This window comes from Dermacentor andersoni, chromosome 1 (genome assembly GCF_023375885.2).
Source record: "Dermacentor andersoni chromosome 1, qqDerAnde1_hic_scaffold, whole genome shotgun sequence".
NCBI classification, from domain to species: domain Eukaryota; kingdom Metazoa; phylum Arthropoda; class Arachnida; order Ixodida; family Ixodidae; genus Dermacentor; species Dermacentor andersoni.
Window position 1 is genome coordinate 136,757,883 of NC_092814.1, and position 22,934 is coordinate 136,780,816.

A 22,934-nucleotide genomic window follows, 5' to 3' on the forward strand; every position below is an offset into this window, starting at 1 on the left:
ACAAGGGGTCAGCGTTAGTGACCCCCCTTCTTTCACCCAAAGCCCTTTTCCCCCTTGAGAGACCCTCCGCCGCTTGGCGACGCCAATGGGGTGAGGGGTGACGGTGTGCGTTCCACTTTCGCTCGCCGTGGTCCTCTTAGAATAGACCATCCAGCGTCCAGGTGACGGCCTGCGAAAGAAGTCGAAGAGTGCGTCCAACTTGACTTCCACTTTTGATTTCCACGCTGTGGCTTCCTTCCTGCCTCACTTTCTTCGCGCCGCACGCTCTCCCCCCGTGCTTCCTCCTCTGCGCCGGTGTTCGTTCTCGGAGGACCGCTCGCCCCCTTCGGTGCACTTGCGAGCGAGAGTGCGCCTCCCTTCCCCTCGAGAACCATCCGCCAGCCTCCGTTCGCGTCTCTGGGTCAGGCACGGGAAGCTGTTCGTTATGGACGTCTATGTGCTGACCCCGTGCTCGACGGAGCCAGGTGGCCTCAGTCTCGGGCCAGTTGGATTATAGATTGCGGACCGCGCAGGTCTAGCCGTGATCGCCAGTCGATCCGGAAGTAGCCACCACCGCTGGCCTGTGACTTCGGGGGCGGATTTCCTGTCGCTGTAATGAGGCACGGAACATGCTGGCACGCGATGCTCATTAACACGCCACACGGGGGTCTGGACCATGTTTTTGGAGAAAGCGCGACTCGCTGCCACGATTCCTTGTCCACAGCGAGGACAGTCATTTTGATCGACTTGTATTTTTTTTTCGATTGTTGCCATCCGTAATGTTACGTCGAAGAGCGTAACACAATTATATATTTGCAGAATTTTTACATAACTTTATTGGCTGACCAGATGTCAGTTAGCTCACAGTCTCTATGAGCGCTGTCGTATTCGGGCTTATCTTCAATGTCTTCTTCGTCAGCACTGTAACATCGCCTCCGGCAGCGGAAGCACCATCTCGGTCTTGGTGACGAGGTGGCCGAATGGTGCTGCTTGAGGCGCGGAACATGGACTACATGAGTGCCAGGCAGAGCCGCTGTGGACTCGATAGAGTTAATTTCATATGCGACACTGGTCGCTTGACGCAAGACGTGGTAAGAGCGCTGGCAGCGTATACGTTTTCTGTCCGGCAGGCTACTTGGTCGCTCTTCGTATAAAAAAAGGGTAACCCCTCAGCAAACGTATGCGGACCTCAAGCTCGCCGAGAAAACTGAGTTGATCATTCGTAATTCAGACGCACAGCTTGGAACTGACGAGCGCACTCGAAAGTACACAATGCCAAGTTCCGACTGCAATTCTGAATTTTAAATTGTGTTCATAGGCGGAGAAGAAAACTGGCTTTATTGCGCGATCTCCGGTATACTTTTGCCCAAGGGAGTACTTCGTTCACACCTACATGGAAGGGTGCTAGCTAGAGCTCGCTGTTACTTCTAGGAGAAGTGAAGAAGGAACCTAAAAAAAGAAACGTAATCGCATGCATAGTTTGCGAGCCTGACAGCAGCATTACTTTTAACAGCTTGACATTTTCTGTGAACGAACTCACGGAGAAATGAGTGCGAGAGAGAGGGAGTGAGAAGTGAGATGCACGTATAAATGAGTGCCTAACTGGCAGAGTAGGAAACAATATGAAAGGCAACACCTGATCTGTTTCCAAGACCACCAATGTAGTCCTTGTCTTTGGACTCAAATAGAAACATTTCAAAAGTTCATTCCCTTTCATACTGCTCTTTCGATGTAAAGATTTTTCAATACTGATTAAGCGTTCCCTTTCATAACAGGCCCCCCTTCTACACTACTAGCCGATGGGTTGCGCGAATGGTATCTTGAGTGTTCACTCAAGTACGGATGTCAAACACGGAGACAAAGAGACGACTTAAGCAATATAAAAAACAAGATTAGCGGATTGAACCGAAATTATATTTGTGCACACGAAATTAAAGGAGAGATGGCACCATTATTGGCGCCGGCTACTCGTCTTCCCAGGGCAAGCAAAACTAAAAGCCGAAAAAAAGTGATAAGCACAGGAGACAGTCAAATAGCACGAACATTTGCAAAGTTCTATGCACAGATGAGAGTAAAAGGATACTAACAGACACGCACGTACAGTTCGGTAAATACGTGAAGGTGCAGAAACCGGTCTGAAAACAAGCACATAAGCGGAGTTTCGCAGACGAGATGGCTTTCCTATCTACACACGTCTACATAACATTAGCATAACAAGATATAATAAAGTGAGACGTGAGCTACACACACGATATATACAATATAATAGTTGATCAAACACGAACGTTTAGTATGAGGCCAATATTTTTTTTTTCAGATAGATTTTACAAGCCACAAGTTCTCTTTACTGTAGCTCTGTCATCGGACTAGTATTTTTTTTTTTCGATGTGAACGATCTACCCTCTAACAACATTAAATCGGCCTTTAGCCCTTCACTCGTGGTATCGTGTCGTGGCCACTCAAAAAGGAGGTGTTCTAGGGCTTCGTGAGCAGTGGCCAGCGTGATACTGCTGACTACGAACATAATGAATCATGTGCAAAAATAACTTGTAATTGCTGTGTCGAGCCGCAGACGGTGTAATAAAATTGCTGCTGTTGCCCTACTTTGGCGGAATGCCCAATTTAATGTTAGCGTCTATAATAAATAACTCTAAGCTTTTTGAGTTGTGATCAGACAATGTGCTTGGGCTAAGTCGGCATAATATCTGTTTCAGAATAGTGAATTGATGGGCTAGTTTGTTCGACATATCTTGCAAAAGGGAGCGCAGAAGTGATACGGAAATCGTATTTCCTGTGCTGTCTCTTTCCCTATCCTTTTGGTGCTCCCATTTGCAAGTAGGATATATGTCTGCGTAAAAGGCGGAGTTTGCTAGGGGTAAGGGAGAGATTTAATGTATTTTCATTTTCATGCACCTGTTTTGCAACCGCGTCGACTGCAGTGTTTCCAGGAATATTGCAGTGTTCTGGTATCCAATGATACGCTCTAATGTTATTTCTTGTACTGAATTTGGTGAGTTCGGTGATGGCTTCATATACCAAGTGTGTATTCAACGCATTTTGGTCTGTGCTCTTTAATCACGTGAGCCCGGCCTGGTAATCACTAAAGATAAAGCACTTCTGTGCGATCTAACGCTATGAAGCACAAGGCAGACAGTAGAAGATGTCATTCGTGACAATCTAAACTTGTTCTAGTTTCAGGTCTGGTATGATGAGTGCAGATGCAGACGAATTATTTTGGCACAATCCCTTCGTATACACATGGATATGCTGTGAACATAGCGAGTAAATCTGGTGTAGTGCAAGTTTCGGCGCAGCTATCATGAACTCTTGCGTATGATTTGATCGGCTGACAGCTCTATCTTTGGTGTCGTCAAAAGCGCGTAACCGTGATTCATTCCGCCAATTTAAAATCTCGGTAATAATGTTTCAGGACTGTAATAATTTTATGGATTGACCTTTTGTTTCTTTTCCAAAGGAAGTTGTGTAGTAGGTGCTCTTCATGTTGCGTTAGAATGCCGTAAGTGTGTCGTCAAGTTTAAATTGTTTTTATAACTGGAAAAAGCGGATGACGAGCCTCCGCGAGAACAAAAGGACTCGAGGGTGTTGTGAGTATGCCAAGACACATTCCTTGCTGTGTAGTTTCATGAGCACATAAAAAGAGCAGCACGAGACAAACAAGTAAACGATTCCCGTGGGAAGCATTATCGTTGCTCGTAGTTATCGAATGAAATCTTTATTTCAACGTCTCGTACACTTACACGACCTTGGAGTAACTGCCGAATATTTCATATCAGCTTCACGGAAACTGTGCCGCTTTTACAAGGCAGCTGTTAGAGCATCGAAATACAGGAAAACATGTGATACATTTATGAAGGTTGAACACGAGCACATAGATGCATTATGCAATGACAAATGTGAGGTATTCAAGCAAATGCATACATTTGAAGAATTGAACAAATTCAACCTTAAAAGGAGCTGATAGCGCCCGGAAGAGCAATAGAGCATGTATAGAATGAATTGTACAATATTTGATAGCACTTCGTGTAACGAAAGTTGAGTCTGTGAATTTGAAAACTTTCGAATCCGGAAACAAAGCACTCGGTGCGCATATCTTGTGTAACACGCGGTATGAAATATGTACTAGTGTTTGTGCAGATTGGGTTAAGTTTGTCATAGCGAGTCATGGCGAAAATATTTAAAAGCACGCTATTGTTTCTATATGCGATGGAGTAAATTTGAGGTGTTCTGGCGTTTTCTTCAAAACGGTTTTCCAAGGATGTAGATATAACAGTGCGTCACGCTTAGTACAGTTCCTCTTGGCGAAAAAAAGGCAGATGCATTGTATAGAAGAACGACGCTACTGCAACATTCCCGGATAAAACAATCCAAGTAGACATTGCACGTATAATAACCACTGCGTACTTCCAAACACCGTGTGAATTCATGGGGCGATAAGTGCAGGAAAAATCTTGAACCTCAAAAGTAACGTAAGAAAAATTGGCGTTTGACGATTTTCAGTCATATTCTTCCTGGCCGACATTTTTCGTAGTTCAATTGTTAACGTAGAAATGGCTAGAGCCCATATGTATACATTTACACGATTAGTAAATGGCTATATATATGTTGGACAAAAAGATGCGGCATTTTATTTTATTCGTAATAAGGCAACCCTTAAACGCATCTTTAGTGCAGTAGACGCAATGAATATATATGCATTGGAAATGTGCATTAAATCGGACTATCTGTAAGTGAGAAATAATCAGTTTCCAAGAAGGATGTCAACACGAGTTTATGAAGTGTAAGCGCGCCCACATGTGCGTGTGTACGTGAGAGTGTGTTCGCGAATGCATGTGCATGTTTGCGTGTGTGCCTGTGTGTGCATGTGAGTACCTGTGCATGCCTGTGCGCATGCGAGTGTGCGTTTAATAATGGCATTTGTAATAATGACCAATAGGCCCAAACAGCTACCTTAGCCACCGTTGCATGCTATTAATTTTTTGACGCAGATTAACGGTCAAAATCAGGACAATTGCTCAAGATATTGTCAGCGTCCATTAGGGCTCACTATTAGCGCTTTCAATAGGGTATAATGACTGTTTCACTGCATTGTAATTCTGTGTCTAACCTTTGTATGTATATTCGTTACCGCTTATTTGATGTTTGCTTTTTTTCTGCTCCGTAAATAATGTTATTCCAGTTTCTCTATGGATATTAATGGGTTGGCAAGGTATCGTGAATCGAAATGTTCAACCGGGACGAAGCGTTATTTTTGACAACAGAGGGTGTTTTTTCCATATTACCGCGTATATGGACGCTCCAGCAGTTACCTTTAGTGAAACAATTCATCCCAAAATTATCAGATTACGTTCAGTTTCTTTTCATCCCTAACTGATATCCATATTTCTCCATGATGTAAGAAAGGCACATGGGCGCGCTTTTACGGTTATTGTGAAGTTTGGTAACAATCACACTACAATAGTGGATATTTAAGTTACTCATTTACTTAATTCAGCTTTCTCTTGTGTGTTCATCAAAGAACCTAACGGGTATCTTCCCGAGGTTCTTTCTTTTGATCATCAACTGATGGGTCTGAATGATCAAGAGGGTTTTTCGTGTGAAGCAACTCCAGCTCTCTCTGTTGACGACTTCAGCTCTTGTCCTGACATCAATATACCTGTTGGGGCGCTGTCTTCTGAGCTTTGTGCAAGGTGTTTGACAAAGTTTCTCATAATAAAACTTTCGTGAAGCTGCTTCTACCCATCTCAACCCTCAGGTCTACACATATGGCTAAAGAACTTGTGAGGTCGTCAACAATTCCTTTACACCAATAACATTTCTTCACCGCAAACCCCATTTGTTTGCGCGGTACCTGATGGTACCGTATTAGGTCCATTATTGTTTTAATTGACATTAACGACCTTCCGCATCCCATTTCATGCAAGACACATTTTTCTGCAGAGGACTGCGTCTTTTATTGCCCTCTTACTGACCACAGTGGCGCTGTCATTCTTCACTGCTATCTCACCTATCCTGAATGAGAATATAAGTGTTGAATATGTGTATCGCAATGTTATTATGTTTGAACCCCTTTAATCATTGCAGAATTCACGTTCGAGTACCTTGGTCTGACATTATCACATGACCTCAGTAGGTAAATACACATGACTCATGTCACTAAAAAAACTAACCGCATTCTTGGTTACTTGCGCAGCTATTTGCGTTTTGTAGCTCTTTGACTGAGAAGTTATAATCTAACACTAGTAAGCTGTTTAATCTGTTCAGAACTCCATAGTAAGATTAACTTATTAAGATTGATCGCTTCATTAAATTTCCATCATCCTTAAATACCCAGCTATCCTCCCGAAGTTAGAATCTAGACTAAAAACCTACCGGCTTCGTCTCTTTCACAAATTCTGCAACTCGCCATCTCCCCATCTCTATCACCTGCCCAGCTCACTACACGCCATGCCGCACAAGTCGCTCGAGGGCCGTTTACTCGACTGATTAAATTATGACCTTTTACCTGCAACAGCACGCCCAGATTATGAAGCACGCTGTAGGAGAGGACTACATAATAATTTTTAGCAACTGCGGTTGTTTAATGTGTTCCTAAATATGAGTACGGGGTGATTTTACACTTCGCACCATATGAAATGCAGTCACCGTGGTCGGGATTTGACCCCGCGACCTCGTGCTTATCAGCGCAGCACCATAGCCACTAAGCAACCACGGCGGGTGTTTACGCGCGTCATGCCCGCAGTTCAGCCCATTATTTTTTCATGCGTGCCTCGAAGGACAGGAATGAGCTCGCACCTAACGCAACGCTACTCCCCAATCCCGCTCACTTCAAACACATCATGGTAGATATTGTATTAGTCAAGCCCATCCCTTATGCAACCCCCTTTAAAATCGGGCACTTGAGATACTAAATAAATAAATAAATAAATAAATAGTGGCTTACAAAGCGGAGCGGGCGCTGTCATAACACTTGTGGGTTTATGAAGAGGCTCAAGCTTGAAGAAAAAGAATACTAGAAGAATTAAAACCAACAGGCGCTTGTCTTTCTGCGCTTGCTGCCATAGCGTTGACGTGAAAGCCTTTGCAGCTGAACTAACCGTAAGAGCCAAGAGCCAAAAGCCAAATTCTTGGGTGCGAGTTGATGCCTTTTGTACTTTATACAGAACCTCTTCGAGCATCACTGCGGTTACTGGTCTTCTCTTAAAACTACAAATTCTAGCACAAAGTAAAGAACAAAGTACAGGACGTATGTCCTGCGTTTTTCCATTTTTATTTGTGCTACCAACGTTGATCTCGGCTGTAACCTTGCTCTCAAACTCACGTGGAACTTTGCTTTCAAGCTGCACTTTTCCTCGACCCACATGTCGACGTAGTCTTTGTGGGCTTCTCCAGAAGCTGTGACATCACAGTTGGGACCTCAATACATGCCCTATGTGACTGCTTCCCAAATTATTCTACCTCCCGGCTCATATTGTATATATAGACACGCGCCCGTTAGCTGTGTGTTTTAATATTCGTCTATGTGTCATTAGGTGTGCTGCCGTTGAATTAATACCAAAATTTACTTCCATTTCGTTATAACAGATGAATTATCTGTCCCAATTGACAGCGTATGGAAGAAAAATCAGATCGAACAATTCAGTAATGAACTTATTACACAAATTAACTTCGTAATTAGAAACATTAAGGCGCATGCTTATAATAAAAAGTTGAAGGGAATTGTCACAAAAGTGACGACAAAAGATGCCGGTCATCTGGCGTTCTATTGCAGACTGCAGCTGCGCACGCTGACTGGAAAAAACTCAAGGTGCATGCAAAGAAAGGACCAAGCTAACTCGAGAGATTTTAGTAGCTATTGAAATTAATTGGATGAAGGAAACGTGCCCAATTAGCCCTCAGGTGGCTTTTTTTAGAGAAGGAGCGACGCATTTCCCGCATTTGATATTGAAAAACTCAGGTTGGTGTGTCAATGGTATCATGCTTAAATTTGTTTTTCTTTCGCTTATTGTATTGTCTGTTGACATTGAACCTGTCGGCCTCAAGATCTCATCTGTTCGATGCACCCTCGGGACCCTTTCTCTTTCCACCCACGCATGCGTGGTTTGTCATACATAAAGGGTATCGCCCAGCAATAAGCCTTCCAGTTGCAGTTTAGTGTCTGTGGGTTTTGAAGTTCGTCTATAAATACAGGTGCAAACATATGGGGCAGAGACTTGGAGGTCAACAAAGCAGTTCCAGAACAAGGACGGCGCAAAGAGCGATAGAACGAAAAATGTTAGGCGCAACGTTAAGAGACAGGAACAGAGCGGTGTGTAGCAGAAAGCGAATGGAGATAACCGATATTCTAGTTGACATTATAACAAAATGGAGCTGGGAAGGGTATGTAATGCGTACGAGAGCTAACTGGTGGACCATTTCAGTTGCAGAATGGGCGTCAAGGGAAGCGTAGTTCGGGACGGTAGGAAATTATATGAGGTCATGAAATTAGGAAATTCGCAGGCGCAAGTTGGAATCACCTTGCGCAAGACAGTAGTGATTGGAGATCGCTGGAAGAGGCCTTCATCCTGCAGGTGACATAAATATAGTCTGATGATTGCGATTGTGATGATGATGATATCTCATTAAATGCGCTGTCGTTCAATCAAGGATGACAACTCAACTAGCCCGCCAATTCCTCCTGAACAAATGTCTAATTCCGTGTTTATAAATTTCAAAATGCCCATTGTTAAGAACGCGGAGGTACTGTTAAGAACGGCCCAGCTGACATGAAAGTTTTGCCAGCCAGTTGCGACAGCGGGCGTCGACTTTCTTGGAACGCCACCGTTACTCTCTAGCCTCGTCGCCGTTGTGACTGAATGCGTTCGGCGGACCAACTATTGTTACCGAACCCACCAACGCCGACCTGTTCTGCTATGAGCGGGGGAGTTGCGGCGGGAACGTCTACGAAGGCCCCTTCCCACGCGCCGTCCAAGACGCAAGACAATGGGCACCTGGCGGCGCGCTGCGGGGGTCAGCTCGGGGAATAAAAGGCACCTTTCCTGACACGAGCCCCGCGTTCTACGAAGTCCGTCTGACGTCGGCTCCGGACCGTGAACCTCGCGCAAGCAAGGTGTTGTGTGTGTGTGTGTGTGTGTGTGTGTGTGTGTGTGTGTGTGTGTGTGTGTGTGTGTGTGTGTGTGTGTGTGTGTGTGTGTAAACCGTCCCGCAGAGAGGCGGCTTGTTTACGATGACTGGACGAACCTTTCCGTCACCTTGGGATCGAGGGGGGCCCGAGTGTTTATAAACCGCTGTTGTGCGGCTGCTCAGTGCACTTTCTCAAGCAGTCATGTTAGACTGTTGTATTTTTCTCTCGCAGTCATGCTAGACTGATGAACTGCATGTAGATACTGTAAATAAACCCATATTCCTCGTTCTCGATGAGAAGCAGTCCTTCCCTTCATCAACGTCCTCAGAGAGGATAAGTTGGACGACGGCATGGGCCAGCTACCTTCTAATTCATGCCGGACTCCAATCTTGACAACGGGTTACGAGCGATGGGATTGAGCCCCCAATCCTGACACCATGTAGATAGAAATAACTAGTGTCAAATTATGCGGTCAGGTTTCATGAGTAGACACCTGGCTCTGTATTTTAAGGGTTGAAAGTAAAAAAAATAACAAAACACACACACACACACACACGCGTATATATATATATATATATATATATATTGTGGGAATTTATAAGCTATTCTTTGTCATCTGTACATGATCATCATCATATGGGGTTCATATGGGGTTCTTCTTCATCATCGCTTGTGGGGCTGGCTCTCGTGTGTGCTCCGTGCTGTGGGCATGGTCGGCTCGCCTAATCTTTTGACGCGGAATAAAACGCCGTGATAACTCCTGCGTCACAAGTGGTGGAGTGTGCTCTTCGGTCCCCCGTCCTCTGACTCCCCGCTCAACCTCCTGGAGCTTCGATTAGGTCGCATATATATATATATATATATATATATATATATATATATATATATATATATATATATATATATATATATATATATATATATGCTGGTGTCTCAGCGAACACATTCAAAAGTTTTTAAAAAGTGTCTGTGGTAGATAGCACAATTCTAATCCACGAGTTGGTCTAGCCGAAGAGGCGGACATTACTTGAAAAAAAAACTGCAATGCATAATCAACCAATTAACAAAACTTTACTAATTAAGGTTATAATTAGCTTTTATGGCACATACTCAAATTTACAAATTCTAGCCCAGGAGGTCGCAAGGAGAATCCACTTGGAACGAATTCTCACGATAAAACCAATTTCGAGATATTAATTCCCGAGCTTTGCGGAGAAATGTCTTGGCGTCCAAGTTGCTTTTGTGCTTTAATGCATAAAACGGCGTTTTGTTGAAAAAGTAAGTCGATTGACTGCATTTTTATCGCAAGTTTGACGGCACATATGTCGTAAATGGCGTGATTCGCGCAGTTCTCTTTAAGTTGATATGCCTTGAAGTCTCACCTGCTAGAATTTCTAACGCGCAATATGTGCCATAAAGAACTTGGAAACATAATTAGTGAATGCACAAAAAATTGAAATGCGGGATCGACTAATTGATATTTGTCAATTAGTCAATCCCGCATTTCAATTTTTTTACATCTCCGCCTCTTCAAGAAGACCAGCTCATGGACTAGAATTGGGCTGTCTGCCACAGACAACTTAAAGAAAAAATTGAAAGTGTTGCTCTTTATTCTGTTGAATAGCTGGGAAATAGATCTTCCCTTTTCTTCCTTGTCATGAAAATATATGTAGGGTTTCCCAGCTTGCTTTAGCCAGAGTTTAAAAATATATGAATGCCACGTAGGTGGACAGAACCAAGGTAATGTTTGCCGTCGCTTGGAGGTACTCGTATTATTTTTTTAATTACACATAATTATAGAATTATGTTTAATTTATAATAACCTATTATAATTATATTATTATGATTAGATTATAAGTGTCAAATAAAAAATTGTAGAGGAACATAAAAAACTGCCCATGAGGCTTTCTGTTGCTCAATACGTGCTGCGTAAGAGTGCCTTTCTGAGCTTGAAAGAAGCCCGCGAATACACGCAAAGTGCCTCGAGTGGTATTGCGTGCATTTTTTGCGCGCATGTTTTGCGTGTATTTCCGAGCTTTCTTCACGCTCGGAAAAACACTTTTATGTAGCACCTATTGAGCAACAGAAAGCGGTATCGTTAGTTTTCCATGTCACTCTACAATTTTCTCATTCGTACTTTACATCTAATTATGATATATGAGAAATTTATTTATTAATTCAGACTAATTATCTATGTAGGCGGAATTCAAAAACATTTTTGAGTACCTCTCAGCGACGGCAAACAACATTACCTTGGTTCTGTCCAGCAGCACAGCATTTTCATATTTTTAAACTCCGGCTAAATTTAGCTGGGACACCCTGTATGTTACGCACGCGTAATGCTGGTGCTGTGGGCTCGGCTTCCACTTGCGTCAAGTTATCTTTTCGTCCACTTTCATTTAGCTTTTTGTGCAGGGTAGCAAACCGGAAACTCGCCCCTAGTTATCCTTCCTGCCTTTCCTCTTTTACTCACTCTCTGTCTCTCTTTTCATTTACCTTTTGCTTCATTATTTTCTACACTTAAATTTAAACAACTGTTAATTTCTCGGATGCTTTCCATGGCTTCATTGTCTATTGGCTTTATGTGTTCACGATTAAGAAAATTCAGCCCCTCAGTTCCCCCTCTTCCCTGGTTTATTCATTGTGAGGATCTCGAATCTGGCAGCCTTGGTGTCACTAGGTGTCATGCGAGGGTTTATTAGCCGCGTGCCTGCTGTCCTAAGCTCAGGTGTTACGTGACCCCTTCGGGCAAAAATGGACGTTCCACATCCGCACACCTTGACTCTAAGTGGCGCTGGCTAACACTCCTAGCGCTAGATATAGTAAACCTAAAGACCCGTGTTAGTGGATGAATTGATGACCATCGCTTTAACACAATTGGTCGTGCAACGCACGCGCAATGCGGAGGTTGTGGGATCCGCTCTCACCGGCGACAAGTTATCTTTTCGTCCTCTTTCATGTACATTTTCTTCATTATCTTCTACATTACAATTTAAGCCGCATTTAATTCCCCAGACGTTTTCCTTGGCTACATAGTCTATTGGCTTTATGTGGTCATGATTAAAGAGATCGAGTCTTTGAGTTTCCCTTGTTCTGTCATACATATCATCATCATCAGCCTGGATACGCCCACTGCAGGACAGAGGCCTCCCCCATACTTCTCCAACTACCCCGGTCATGTACTAATTGTGGCCATGTTGTCCCTGCAAACTTCTTAATCTCATCCGCCCACCTAACTTTCTGCCGCCCCCTGCTACGCTTCCATTGGAGTCCAGTCCGTAACTCTTAATGACCATCGATTATCTTTCCTCCTCATTACTTGTCTTGCCCATGCCCATTTCTTTTTCTTGATTTCAACTAAGATGTCATTAAGTCGCGTTTGTTCCCTCACCCAATCTGCTCTTTTCTTATCCCTTAACGTTACACCCATCATTTTTCTTTCCATAGCTCGTTGCATCGTCCTCAATATAAGTAGAACCATTTTCGTAAGCCTCCAGGTTTCTGCCCCGTACGTGAGTACTGGTAAGACACAGTTGTTATACACTTTCCTCTTGAGGGATAGTGGCAACCTGCTGTTCATGATCTGAGAATGCCTGCCAAACGCGCACCAGCCCATTCTTATTCTTCTGATTATTTCCGTCTCATGATCCGGATCCGCCGTGACTACCTGCCCTAAGTAGATGCATTCCCTTACCACTTCCAGTGCATATATATAGAAGGATGAGAAGGACAACTTCGCGGTGCTCTTTGGTTTATTTACCCAACAGTTGTGATCGGTGGACCAGGCTTTTTCTAGAAAAATGCATTGAAAAATCCAGTTATTATATATATATATATATATATATATATATGAATAGATAGATAGACATAAACAGGAGTCAATTCAGAGCTGTTAAAAGAAGCGTTTCCTAAGAGAGCTCTTTAATGATGAAAGCACATTTAGTTGATATGGACGGGTAGTTTCTGCATCGCCTTTCAGTGCTGCTTGATGTTGAGCTGCGCCTCCACTCAATTTTATCTAGATTTTGAGCATGCTTTTCGTATAGCAACTAAGGCGCTTATATAGGACTTATATGCAGAACTATTTTCATTTCTGTTATGTCCTTTCTACTCCTATCACCTTTCATTCTTTTTAACCCCATATGGGTCGCCTCTCGCTAGGTGCTGTGAGAAGCAATGCCCACGGCACGGGGTGGCCCGTGCTCTGATGCGCGCGTTCGGAACGCCACGTCATCAGAACGAGCCTGGCTTCGCCGGAAGAAGATTAAACCTTGCTTGTCTGTGGTTTCGGTGTTCTTTGCGGAGGCCACAGCCGAATCCGAGAACCCACGTCCTGCTACACCTTAACCTGCTTTTTGAGTGGATAGACGTAATGCACGAGGATGCTAGAGAAACGAAAGAACTGTCTCTTCGCAGTAGTGCCTACCTCCTCCCTCCCCCTTCACTCGAATGCGTACGATGCTTTCAAACATGCCCGAAATTACTAAAATGGCTGCAGCAGCTGGAGACTTGGTCCCAACGTCAAATGTGCGTACTACTCTTGTGCCTCAGGTTGCTCGTTGTAAGGGCATATCACCTCGTCTCCCGTAAGCTGCACATGCAACAGAAGAACAGCGGATGATACAGATGGCACGTTATTATCGGCGTTGTCTTGTCGCCTTCGCAGTTATTATCAATTAAACATCCGACAAACTAGCCCAGCTTCGCACATTCGTGTGGTACATCATCCTAAGTGGATGTCTCATCCTTCTAATTTCACCTGTGGGACACGGACTTCGCGTGAAGGTTTGTAGTCTAGATGAAGGGGGGGGGGGGGGGTGCAGGATGGGCGACGGGGATGGCGTCCACTCCGCGCTTTTAACACTCTACGAAATGTCACGGATGCGTAATCCATCAAAACTTCCCTGCGTCCCTTTTTCGCACTTCGCGTCAGAGACCTGCGTATTTGTTTTCTTAAGCCTAGCTATCTCGTGATGCAGAATAACATGGAGAGCGTAGTTTAAGGAAATGGTCTGCTTCACCATCTTTCTTTGCTTGTTCTATTTTTCTATTCTTTGTTTAGGATTTCCTGGGTCGCTTCACGGTCTCCTACTCAACATCTCTCGACCCTGAAGTGGGTCGCGACGCAGTTTGAGAAACACTGTGCTAAGCAATTTTCCACCGGCAATTTCACGGACACGACAGCGAGTCGCCCTCTTGCCTTAGCCGTAGGAAAGAATGAAGTGGCGGCTCGCAGCCACTCTGTTTTTTTTTCAATTTTATGTCTTCTTCAAGGTAGGGATGGCAGTGAAAAACATCAGGGCCAGGCACTGCCAAAGAAGCATAGGGCCTTAAAATGATCGAATAAAATTCACGTTCTTTCTGCTGTATTTCAATACTACTTTGTTACGTATACCTTGTCTTAAGCTCTTGTGTGCGCAATTTCATGAGCGAATTTCAGTATAAATGCCTACAATATAATTTGTTTTTTTCTCGCGATAAGCGAGTGACCGAAGAGACCATGACAACTTACTGGTTTTAGTTTAAAATAAAGGTCATTTGTGCTGTCTAACAGTACCTGCTCACTCCAGGTCGTGTATGCAGCATACTTCGTTTAAGCGGTGACGACAATCACTTCTTCAACTTTGAAATTCTGCGGGGCCCCTCAAACAATGGCAAGCACCGTTTTCGAACTCTTTGATCAACAGATATTTTACAATCACGGCATTTTCTTGATGAAAATTCTCGGATATTGCTCGAAGAAATCTTGCAGGCTTCTTGCTTTCTTGCGGAACACATCTTTATATAAAATGGGCCGATAAATTTGTTGAGCTCAAGTATTTATGAGTGTGTTGGACCGTTTTTGTTCTACTTCTGTATCTGCACAACAGTTATGCACAGACACGGTGCCTTTTTTAGCATTCACTGATATAAACAAAAGACTCTCTATGCGGAATTAAGTACCGTATATTAGTTTAACCTTTCGCCGAAATAAGAAGGTTGTCTAACAAGCTTTATATTCCCCATTTTCTACGCCTAAATAGAAAAAAAAGAACGGTTTGTGCTAGATAGCGCAATTCTACTTTCACAGCGTTGCTGTATACGGGGAGGTTGCGATACGCTTTATGTCAAATTACAATGATCATTTAGATCCTTAAAAATGAATCGCATTAATTTTCGAATGACTGCTTGGAGAGTATACGTGTGCAGCCCGGTTGTTTCTGTAATGCTGCGCACCTAAGTAAATACTTTTAGCGAAGTTGTATAGCTTTTTTGTTTGTTTTGTTTGAATGTTTGTTTTGTATTGCGTTAACATTATTAGCTACTTGTTCTTTCATCTTCGCCAGCTACCATTTGTATAATTTCTTGGTACGCCTTCTTTTTCTATTTCACGCAGTGGTTTTGTTTCATTTATCGCGTTGTTTATATTGTTAGATATTTGTTCTTTCATGTTTACTCGCTAATAATGTATAATTTCTTAGTACTCCTTTCTTTTTGCTAATTCCCCCGTATCCTCCCCTCACGCAATACTCCTTCGGGAGCCTATGAGGTAACTGAATGAATGAATGAATGAATGAATGAATGAATGAATGAATGAATAAATAAATAAATTAATAAATAAATAAATAAATAAATAAATAAATAAATAAATAAATAAATAAAAATTTCCATCGTTCTTATGTGTGAAAATATTCATTACTAGAAATAATCATGTCACCTACAGTCTAGAAAATGGCTCGGCGCATGCCTTGTCGGAGGCGTCACGCAGAGGTGCGATGTGCTAATGTCAGTATTTTCCACAAAACAGTCGGGCGTCATTCATGGAATTTGCTTTTCGTGATGCAGGCTAAGTTAAATAATGGTCAGAACTGGCGTGGGGGCTCAAATTAAGGATGGACATCGAGGTTTACTTCGATCTTTCATACCGCACCAATCGACAATATAAGTCGAAATCTTAGCAGCAGACATCTTTATTGACAATCATGCTGGAAATAGTTTTACGAAAACGCAGTGGCCTTGGAGAGTGGCAGGTTGAAATTATAGTACCTTGCTATATAATCTAAATGCGCAAAAAAATGCTGATGAGAGACTTCTTATTGATTACTCAAATATTGTGGCTTGCCGTGATGTGAAGTCAAGGGGCACGTGTAGTTTTGCTAATATGATAGAATGGTGCTTTTAATACCTCCTCGGTTTAGCGTGGGTGCTGTCTGCTGCTGGTTCGGTCATTGTCTCGGTGAATATATTTATTGATATACAGGGTGCCGCAGCGAACAATTTCGAAAAATCTTAAAGATTGCCTGTGGCAGATGGCGCAATTCTAGTTCATGAGGTGGTCTACTCGAAGCGGTGGAAATCACTGGCTAAAAAGAATTGATATGCTTCGTTGACTACTTAACAGAAATTCACTAATTATAATTTCGACTATTTACCTTCTGGCCCGTATTGCCATTTGCAAATGCTAGCCGCCGAATTCGCAAAGCGGATGAACTTGGAAAGAATTCTCTGGATAACACTAGCTTCAAGATAATAAGTACCGAACTTTGCGGAGAAACGCATTGGCGTTCAAGTTACTTTTTTAAGTGAATGCATAGAACGACGTCTTGTTAAGAAATCAAGAAAGTAACCACAACGTCAATGCATTTCTCCGCGAAAATCGAGTATTAATATCTAGAAATTTGTGTCATCCTGAGAAGTGCTTACGTCCTTTTTTATGTTTTTTTTAGCGTGTGCTGCTCTAATGCGCATGCACAGAAAAATATTGAGCAATACGTGCAAAGCTACGGTGCACCAGCCGTGGTTGCTCAGTGGCTATGGTGTTGGGCTGCTGAGCACGAGGTTGCGAGATCGAATCCCGGCCACGGCGGTAGCATTTCGATGGGGGCGAAGAGCGCAAAAACAGACGAGCGAATGCTTCTGCTGCATTTCCTTTCAACGCGTCTGCGAAACTTGTGATTACGCTATCTCCAGCACTAGATGCGCGGGAATACAGCGTGTATGGAGCCGCCAGCCATATCAGCTCGCCCAGTCTGTGTACCCGCCTGAGATTACCTCTAACATATGGCGCTGGTGGTGTACGCGCTCAGCCGGGTGAATAGTCATGCATGTGCAGACACGGCCGGTTCTAGTGGAGGAGACCCGCGCTGATCTGACCCTTCGACCACCTTGAGCGCGCCTGATCACGGTACCTTGTGCTCACCCCCCTCTCCACCTTGCGCTCGCTTTGTCACGTGACCTCCAACGTTCGGCGCGCATTAAGCCACCATCCTCCTCAGCAAGTCTTCGCCTGCTTTCCCTCGCACTCACTGCATACGGCGTGTGGGAAGTGAAAGGATCTTATTGCACTTCGACTTGATACGGAACCTCACGTCCAGGTCGACGGCAACGACGACGACGAAAATCCGCTGGAGTGTTCATATAATTGCTATCGCAATAGAAACATTTCCTACACAGAACTTTCTCCCGAAGATGATGGTGCTAGTCACAGCACTGTGAGTGCGAAAAAGAATGTTTTACTAGTAGCATTGGCGCAACATATGTAACAGATGAGTTTAACGCGTGAAACAAGGCGTGTGCGAGGTATGCACTTACGGCCGTAAAGGATGAGATCCAACTTCTCTTTAACACTGCCTGTATGCACACTGCTCAGCGAATAAAACGCGACACTCGGAGCGCATTGCTGCCGGCACTTTTGGCGCCACCTGTGGGTGGAGCAAAAACAAAGGTGCCGCAAAAGCTTTTTGCGCCACATATTGATGGGCTACCACAGTGTAAAGAGGTCCAACGCCACGCTTAACCTTGCTGTCCCGTTCAATGCTTCGCCTTCATGAGAAACTGACTTTTTTCTATGTTGCTCGTAGCCCAAAGAAGTAGTCCCTGGTCTACACTTAAATGCATTGCCCGCTAATTAGTAGAGCAGTCCAGATGGACCACGTATTGAAGGAAGTACATCAGCCTGATAATTCCGAGAAGATTATAACAATTGCTCCTTGTAGGTCCCACCTGGCACCTTGTGAGACTCAGATTAGTTATTTCCATTCTACCTCCTCATTGCAAACTCAAGCTACCGCTTACTTAGCCTCTGGTTGCCTATTTTCCAGCGCACGGAAGGTCTTCATCGTTGTATGTACCGCACAGAATAGCTATGAATAAGCTGTGCAAAAAGATCAAAGGAATAACTGATGTGGCACCACAGGTTGTGCACTCATAAAGACAGCACACACGCTGTCAGTTTACTTTTCCCCTGTTTCTTTTTTTCGTTTCTTCCTGTTCTGCGTTGATGCACGACCTACCAATTCGCCCGGATCGTTGTTTTTACACATGTTGAAATATTCTCGAAGTGAAAGTGTGTGGTACTGATTTTAATAAAACGATTGTTCACACAAAAAATGCGGTGCAACTTATGGTGGCCAGAAGGCCTATATACAGCTAGCTGTAGCACATGCGCCATGAATGCAACTCACGTACGTAAACGCAGTGCAGGTCACGCACTACCTGCCATTATGCATGCACAAAGAAATCGCATTGCCGGTAAAGTGTTGACAGTGTTTTAATTTGGAGCCGGAATCATGGCACTTGACACTTCCTCTTCTGTGGCGCACGTGCTACTGTGCAGGTTGTGTCGACTTGTCAAAATATGAGCTCATGACGCCACGTACGCTGTTATCGTAATGCGTGGTAAGTAAGAAGCCGAGCACCGCATTGTCCTTCTTCCTGATCAGGCAGTTTCCGCAAATGCCGCTTCCGCAAACGATGCTCGAGGCGACACCCGGAAAGAAAGGAGACAATGCGCTTTATGTGGCTCATTTTCTGTTGTTTGTGCGGTGTCGTGTAGTCACGTTTGTGCCAAAATAGCTGTGGTTTTACTGTATACGATGTATGTTTACCCACACTAACATAATACGCTGGTATTCTTGTAGTAAGCAGCGACTGCGAGACAAACATCGCTTCCCCTTCTCTGTCTTTGTCCCGCGTATTACATTCTGGCATGTGTACACTCGCTCAGCCATAAGTTAGACTAAAATCTGTGGAACTAAAAATTTAGGAACTGCCCCATCGAGCAACAGATTATAACGGTTTGTTTCCCGGAGGGCTACATAGAAACTAAAGCAAATACTTGAAGCTCGTCCCTGCGCTGACAATAATGACACGTCACCTTGTGCTGTAGATAAGGTACCAATTTTTTGTGTCATTAGTTAGATTTGTCTCCATGTTTTGGGATAGGAAATGTGTCTTTGTTGTGGAGCCTCTGGAAAGTTAGAAAGTCTGGCATAGCGCTTGTGTTCAAGTGTGTTGTATCAGCGTTTTAATTGTTCACCCCAATTTAAATCCGCATCCATCGATCAACTCATTGACAATATAAGCATAACCATTACTCTTGAGTGTATCGCTATCGTGCACGCAGAGTTCAGCTGAAAGCAAAATATTCATCCGAGTTTCGAAAGGTTCATTACTCACTGCACGTCTTTTGGATAATTATTGCTGGAAGTGGTATGGTGGCAGCACTGTTCATGTTATTTTTTCGCACGAATAAGATCAATGTCACGAGGAACTTTATTTTTTTCATTCAAATGTAGTCTTCCGCGCTTCCTTTCACAGCGAAAGTTTTTGCAGTTTTCTTTTTCGGTATTTGAAGGGCGCATTGCAATATATATATATATATATGTGTGTGTACTATACACCGGGGACGAAGTCACCCCCATGGGTTTTCCTTGGAAGCCTTTCCGTTGCCTGAGGGCCAGTCAGACGGCGCTGACTGCTGCGCCGATGGCAAGAGGCTCGGCAGGGTCTTTAAAATGAATTCCTGCTTCTGTCCTAGTAAAGCAAGAATTTGTTGACCGATCCCGCCATTTGCACCGTTCTGCATCGTCATTGGCATGTCCATGGCTCCGTTCCAGCCGTCCGATGGCCATTTCGCTGGTGCGTCGCTCCACCCATCCGAAGGCCACGCAGGAGCCATTGCAGGTGAGCTTGGCGCCGGCCTGTGGCTGATGGTCTTTACTATGTACACTTGCTTCTCTGGAACCGTGTGCCCATTTCCATTGCTCGGACCCGCTCCGGAAAAGAAAGGAGGCGTGTCCGCCTCGAGACCCGCGGCATGGTCCATGCTCGCTGTCTTGACAGTGTACACCTGTTCATCATTGCCTGATGTCTGCCAGCTGTTGTCGCTTGATGCTTGCCAGCCGTCGCTACTAGCCGCTGCTTGCCAACCGTTAGAATTAGCACCCTGCCACCCAGTACTTGGAGCCATTTGCCAACCATTGCCGTTTGGCTTTTTCATTGGCCAGCCCGAGTTCAGAAAATCTTGTACGTTACCGGTTGTGTACCCTGCATCTATGACGAGTATATTCTTGGGCTTGCTATTGGTCGGTGCGCTGGCCGCTGCCCAGCCAGCACTGGCACTTGACTTGCTCGATTCAGCAGGCTTTCTGTGGGACCTTTCGTTCGTCTTTCTTACTTCGAAGCGTTCTGTCGCCCTGCCCTGGCCATTCCTACCGCTGTTTCGCATTTGCCAAGCATCGGTAGAGCCAGGGTACTTCCATCTAGCCGTTGCGGGTGCATTCTGGGACCTCTGGGACGAAGACGCGGAAGGTTTTGTCTGATAGTACTGGTCACGTGTTGTGAGCGGTTGAGTACCTGATGGAAAGTTGTCGCTCCATTGGCGAAGCGAAGCACCACCTCTGAGGGGTTCAGATGCCGCCGGTTGTTGGGGCGAGTCATAGCGAGGTGGTCTTCTCAGAACATAAAAGCCTTGTGCGTTGCTGCTAGAAGCCGATCCATGTGTTAGAGGCTCTGCAAAAATAGAAAATGTATTTTCCTAGAATTAGCGCTGCGTACTGTATTGCCGTGGAAATATGTCACTAATTCATGATGCGGCAACATGCAAAGGCTTTAGTTAGTAACTGCGCCGACTGTGCCTAATTTTCAATTGTTTGTCAAGTGTAGTATGTTGCAATAACCGCATAGCTTGCTAACTCTGCTCCAACGTGCACTAATAATATGAATACTCTTGGAATAACAAAGCCATAGCAATGCAAAAACACTTAATAACGAGTTTCCCCGAGTAGTTCCCAAGTCGGGGGAAAAAAACAACATCTAGTTCATAATCCAAGTCCACAACCTAGAATAAAAGTGCAATGTAAAACCGCATGAAAAGCAAAATTAACGAAAAAATTCTTTTTCGGACTATGTGTGTGCAGAGAGCTTAAATTGCTTTCGTAGAAGCGAAAAGCTCACCATAAAGCAAAGAGATGCCGCATGGTTCGTTTATACTGTTTAAGTATATTTCGGACGCTCATTAAGAGTGCTACGCTTTTAGACCTTGACTTATTCTCACGCTCAATAATCCTTCAACTGGGGTAAATCTGTTATGGCGATGAGGCTAACGTCACCAATTAAGACATTTGAATATTGTTACCCTCACTACACAGAAACTTTTACAAACGCTGTATTTTTTTCTTTTTTTACCTTGCAGAAGCGAAACGTTCGCGCTACTGCGAGCCTTGCAGTTCGGCCTACATGTTGATCATGAGTAAAAGCACCACTTGGCCCCATTTTGTTATAAGACTGGCCGGATGGATGCTCAAGGCACGAAAGTGGGGAAAGCATACAAGGTATGCGAGTGAAACGCAGGCAGCTTTCTCTCAAGATTCGGTGGTTTGAAGAGCCTCAGTCCACGCGAAAGCTTCGTGCGTGTCAGTCCAGATTGACAGGTTTGTTATGCTGAACGACCAGGAAACGGGCGTTGGTGTCTACAGAGGTCATCTGGCTGTTCAAGTGCTCGCTGGCTATGCGGCCTTCTTTCTTGCACCTTCTCGTATACGTATCGAGGAAGCTCGTTTAGAGTATCGTGTGAGCTTGACGTCGGCGTGCTGACAGGTGGCGTTACCAAGGCAGATTGTTGACGTATGTATCCCCGTGTAAATGACGAACAAAGTAGCAAGTAGTTCCTTTTGCTGTATATTGTTTGCCTTGAGCGTATTTCGCTAAACCCCTTGTCGGGCTTCTCGCTTTTGCATGCACTCTTTGACATAATGCTGCCAAGCCTGCATAAACGACACATTACAGGTATGTTCAACTGCCAAAGACCGGCAGACAAATTTATTCCTCGTGCCAAACTTAAAACAAATGCATGAAATACTAGACATCTCGCTATCTCAGGAAAATAAGCGCGCTTGAAGGTGCAGTTGCACGGTGGATATGATCATGATTATCTTGTAGCTTCATCATTAGCAAGTAACTTTTAGTTGCTAAGTGCCCAACCTTTACACTTGCTGTTGGTGCGAAGAGCTCAAGACGTACTCTTGAACTTGTGACAACCAGCATAGCCCTAGCAGCAGCTTCTGTTTGGTTTTCGAGTGAAAGTGCGTACTCGCTTGTGTGCTGAGATTTTTCCTCGAGGTTAAATCACCGTTTGTGCTCTGAATTCATTCGCAACGCATTTTTCAATCGATCTTAATCGTCAAATCCCCAAATGACCGAAATAACATAGACATCAGTTGTTAAGTCACTTGTGCATCTGGCACGTTAAAGAACCCCAGGTGGTCGAAATTTCCGGAGTCCTCCACTACGGCGTGCCTCATAATCAGAAAGTGGTTTTGGCACGGAAAACCCCATAATTTAATAATAAAACTTGTGCATCTGACAGCGTATTGAGAGGAATAGGGGTGATAAACCGCATATTATAAATGCTGCTTTAGCGCCTAAAAGTGATCACGATCGTCTTCAGTGTGGTGTTACAATGTCACTTGGCGAACGTTATCACCCACTGCAGGCCTTCCAGCGCAGGCGTAAACTCCCACAGAACGTACTGAAGAGCACAATTTGACGCGCA

At 44.2% G+C, this 22,934-nt stretch overlaps 1 protein-coding gene across 1 annotated transcript in view; it reads right to left on the reverse strand.

Moving 5' to 3' along the window:
* Nucleotides 1-19,633: 19,633 nt before the first annotated feature.
* The window catches only part of LOC126545968 (uncharacterized), a 39,548-nt gene continuing 36,247 nt past the window's right edge, over nt 19,634-22,934 (reverse strand). Inside the window, exon 3 of the mRNA XM_050194018.3 lies at nt 19,634-20,832. Within this exon, the coding sequence (XP_050049975.3) occupies nt 19,794-20,832 (1,039 nt within the window). The 3' untranslated portion in view covers nt 19,634-19,793. The remainder of the gene's footprint in view (nt 20,833-22,934) is intronic.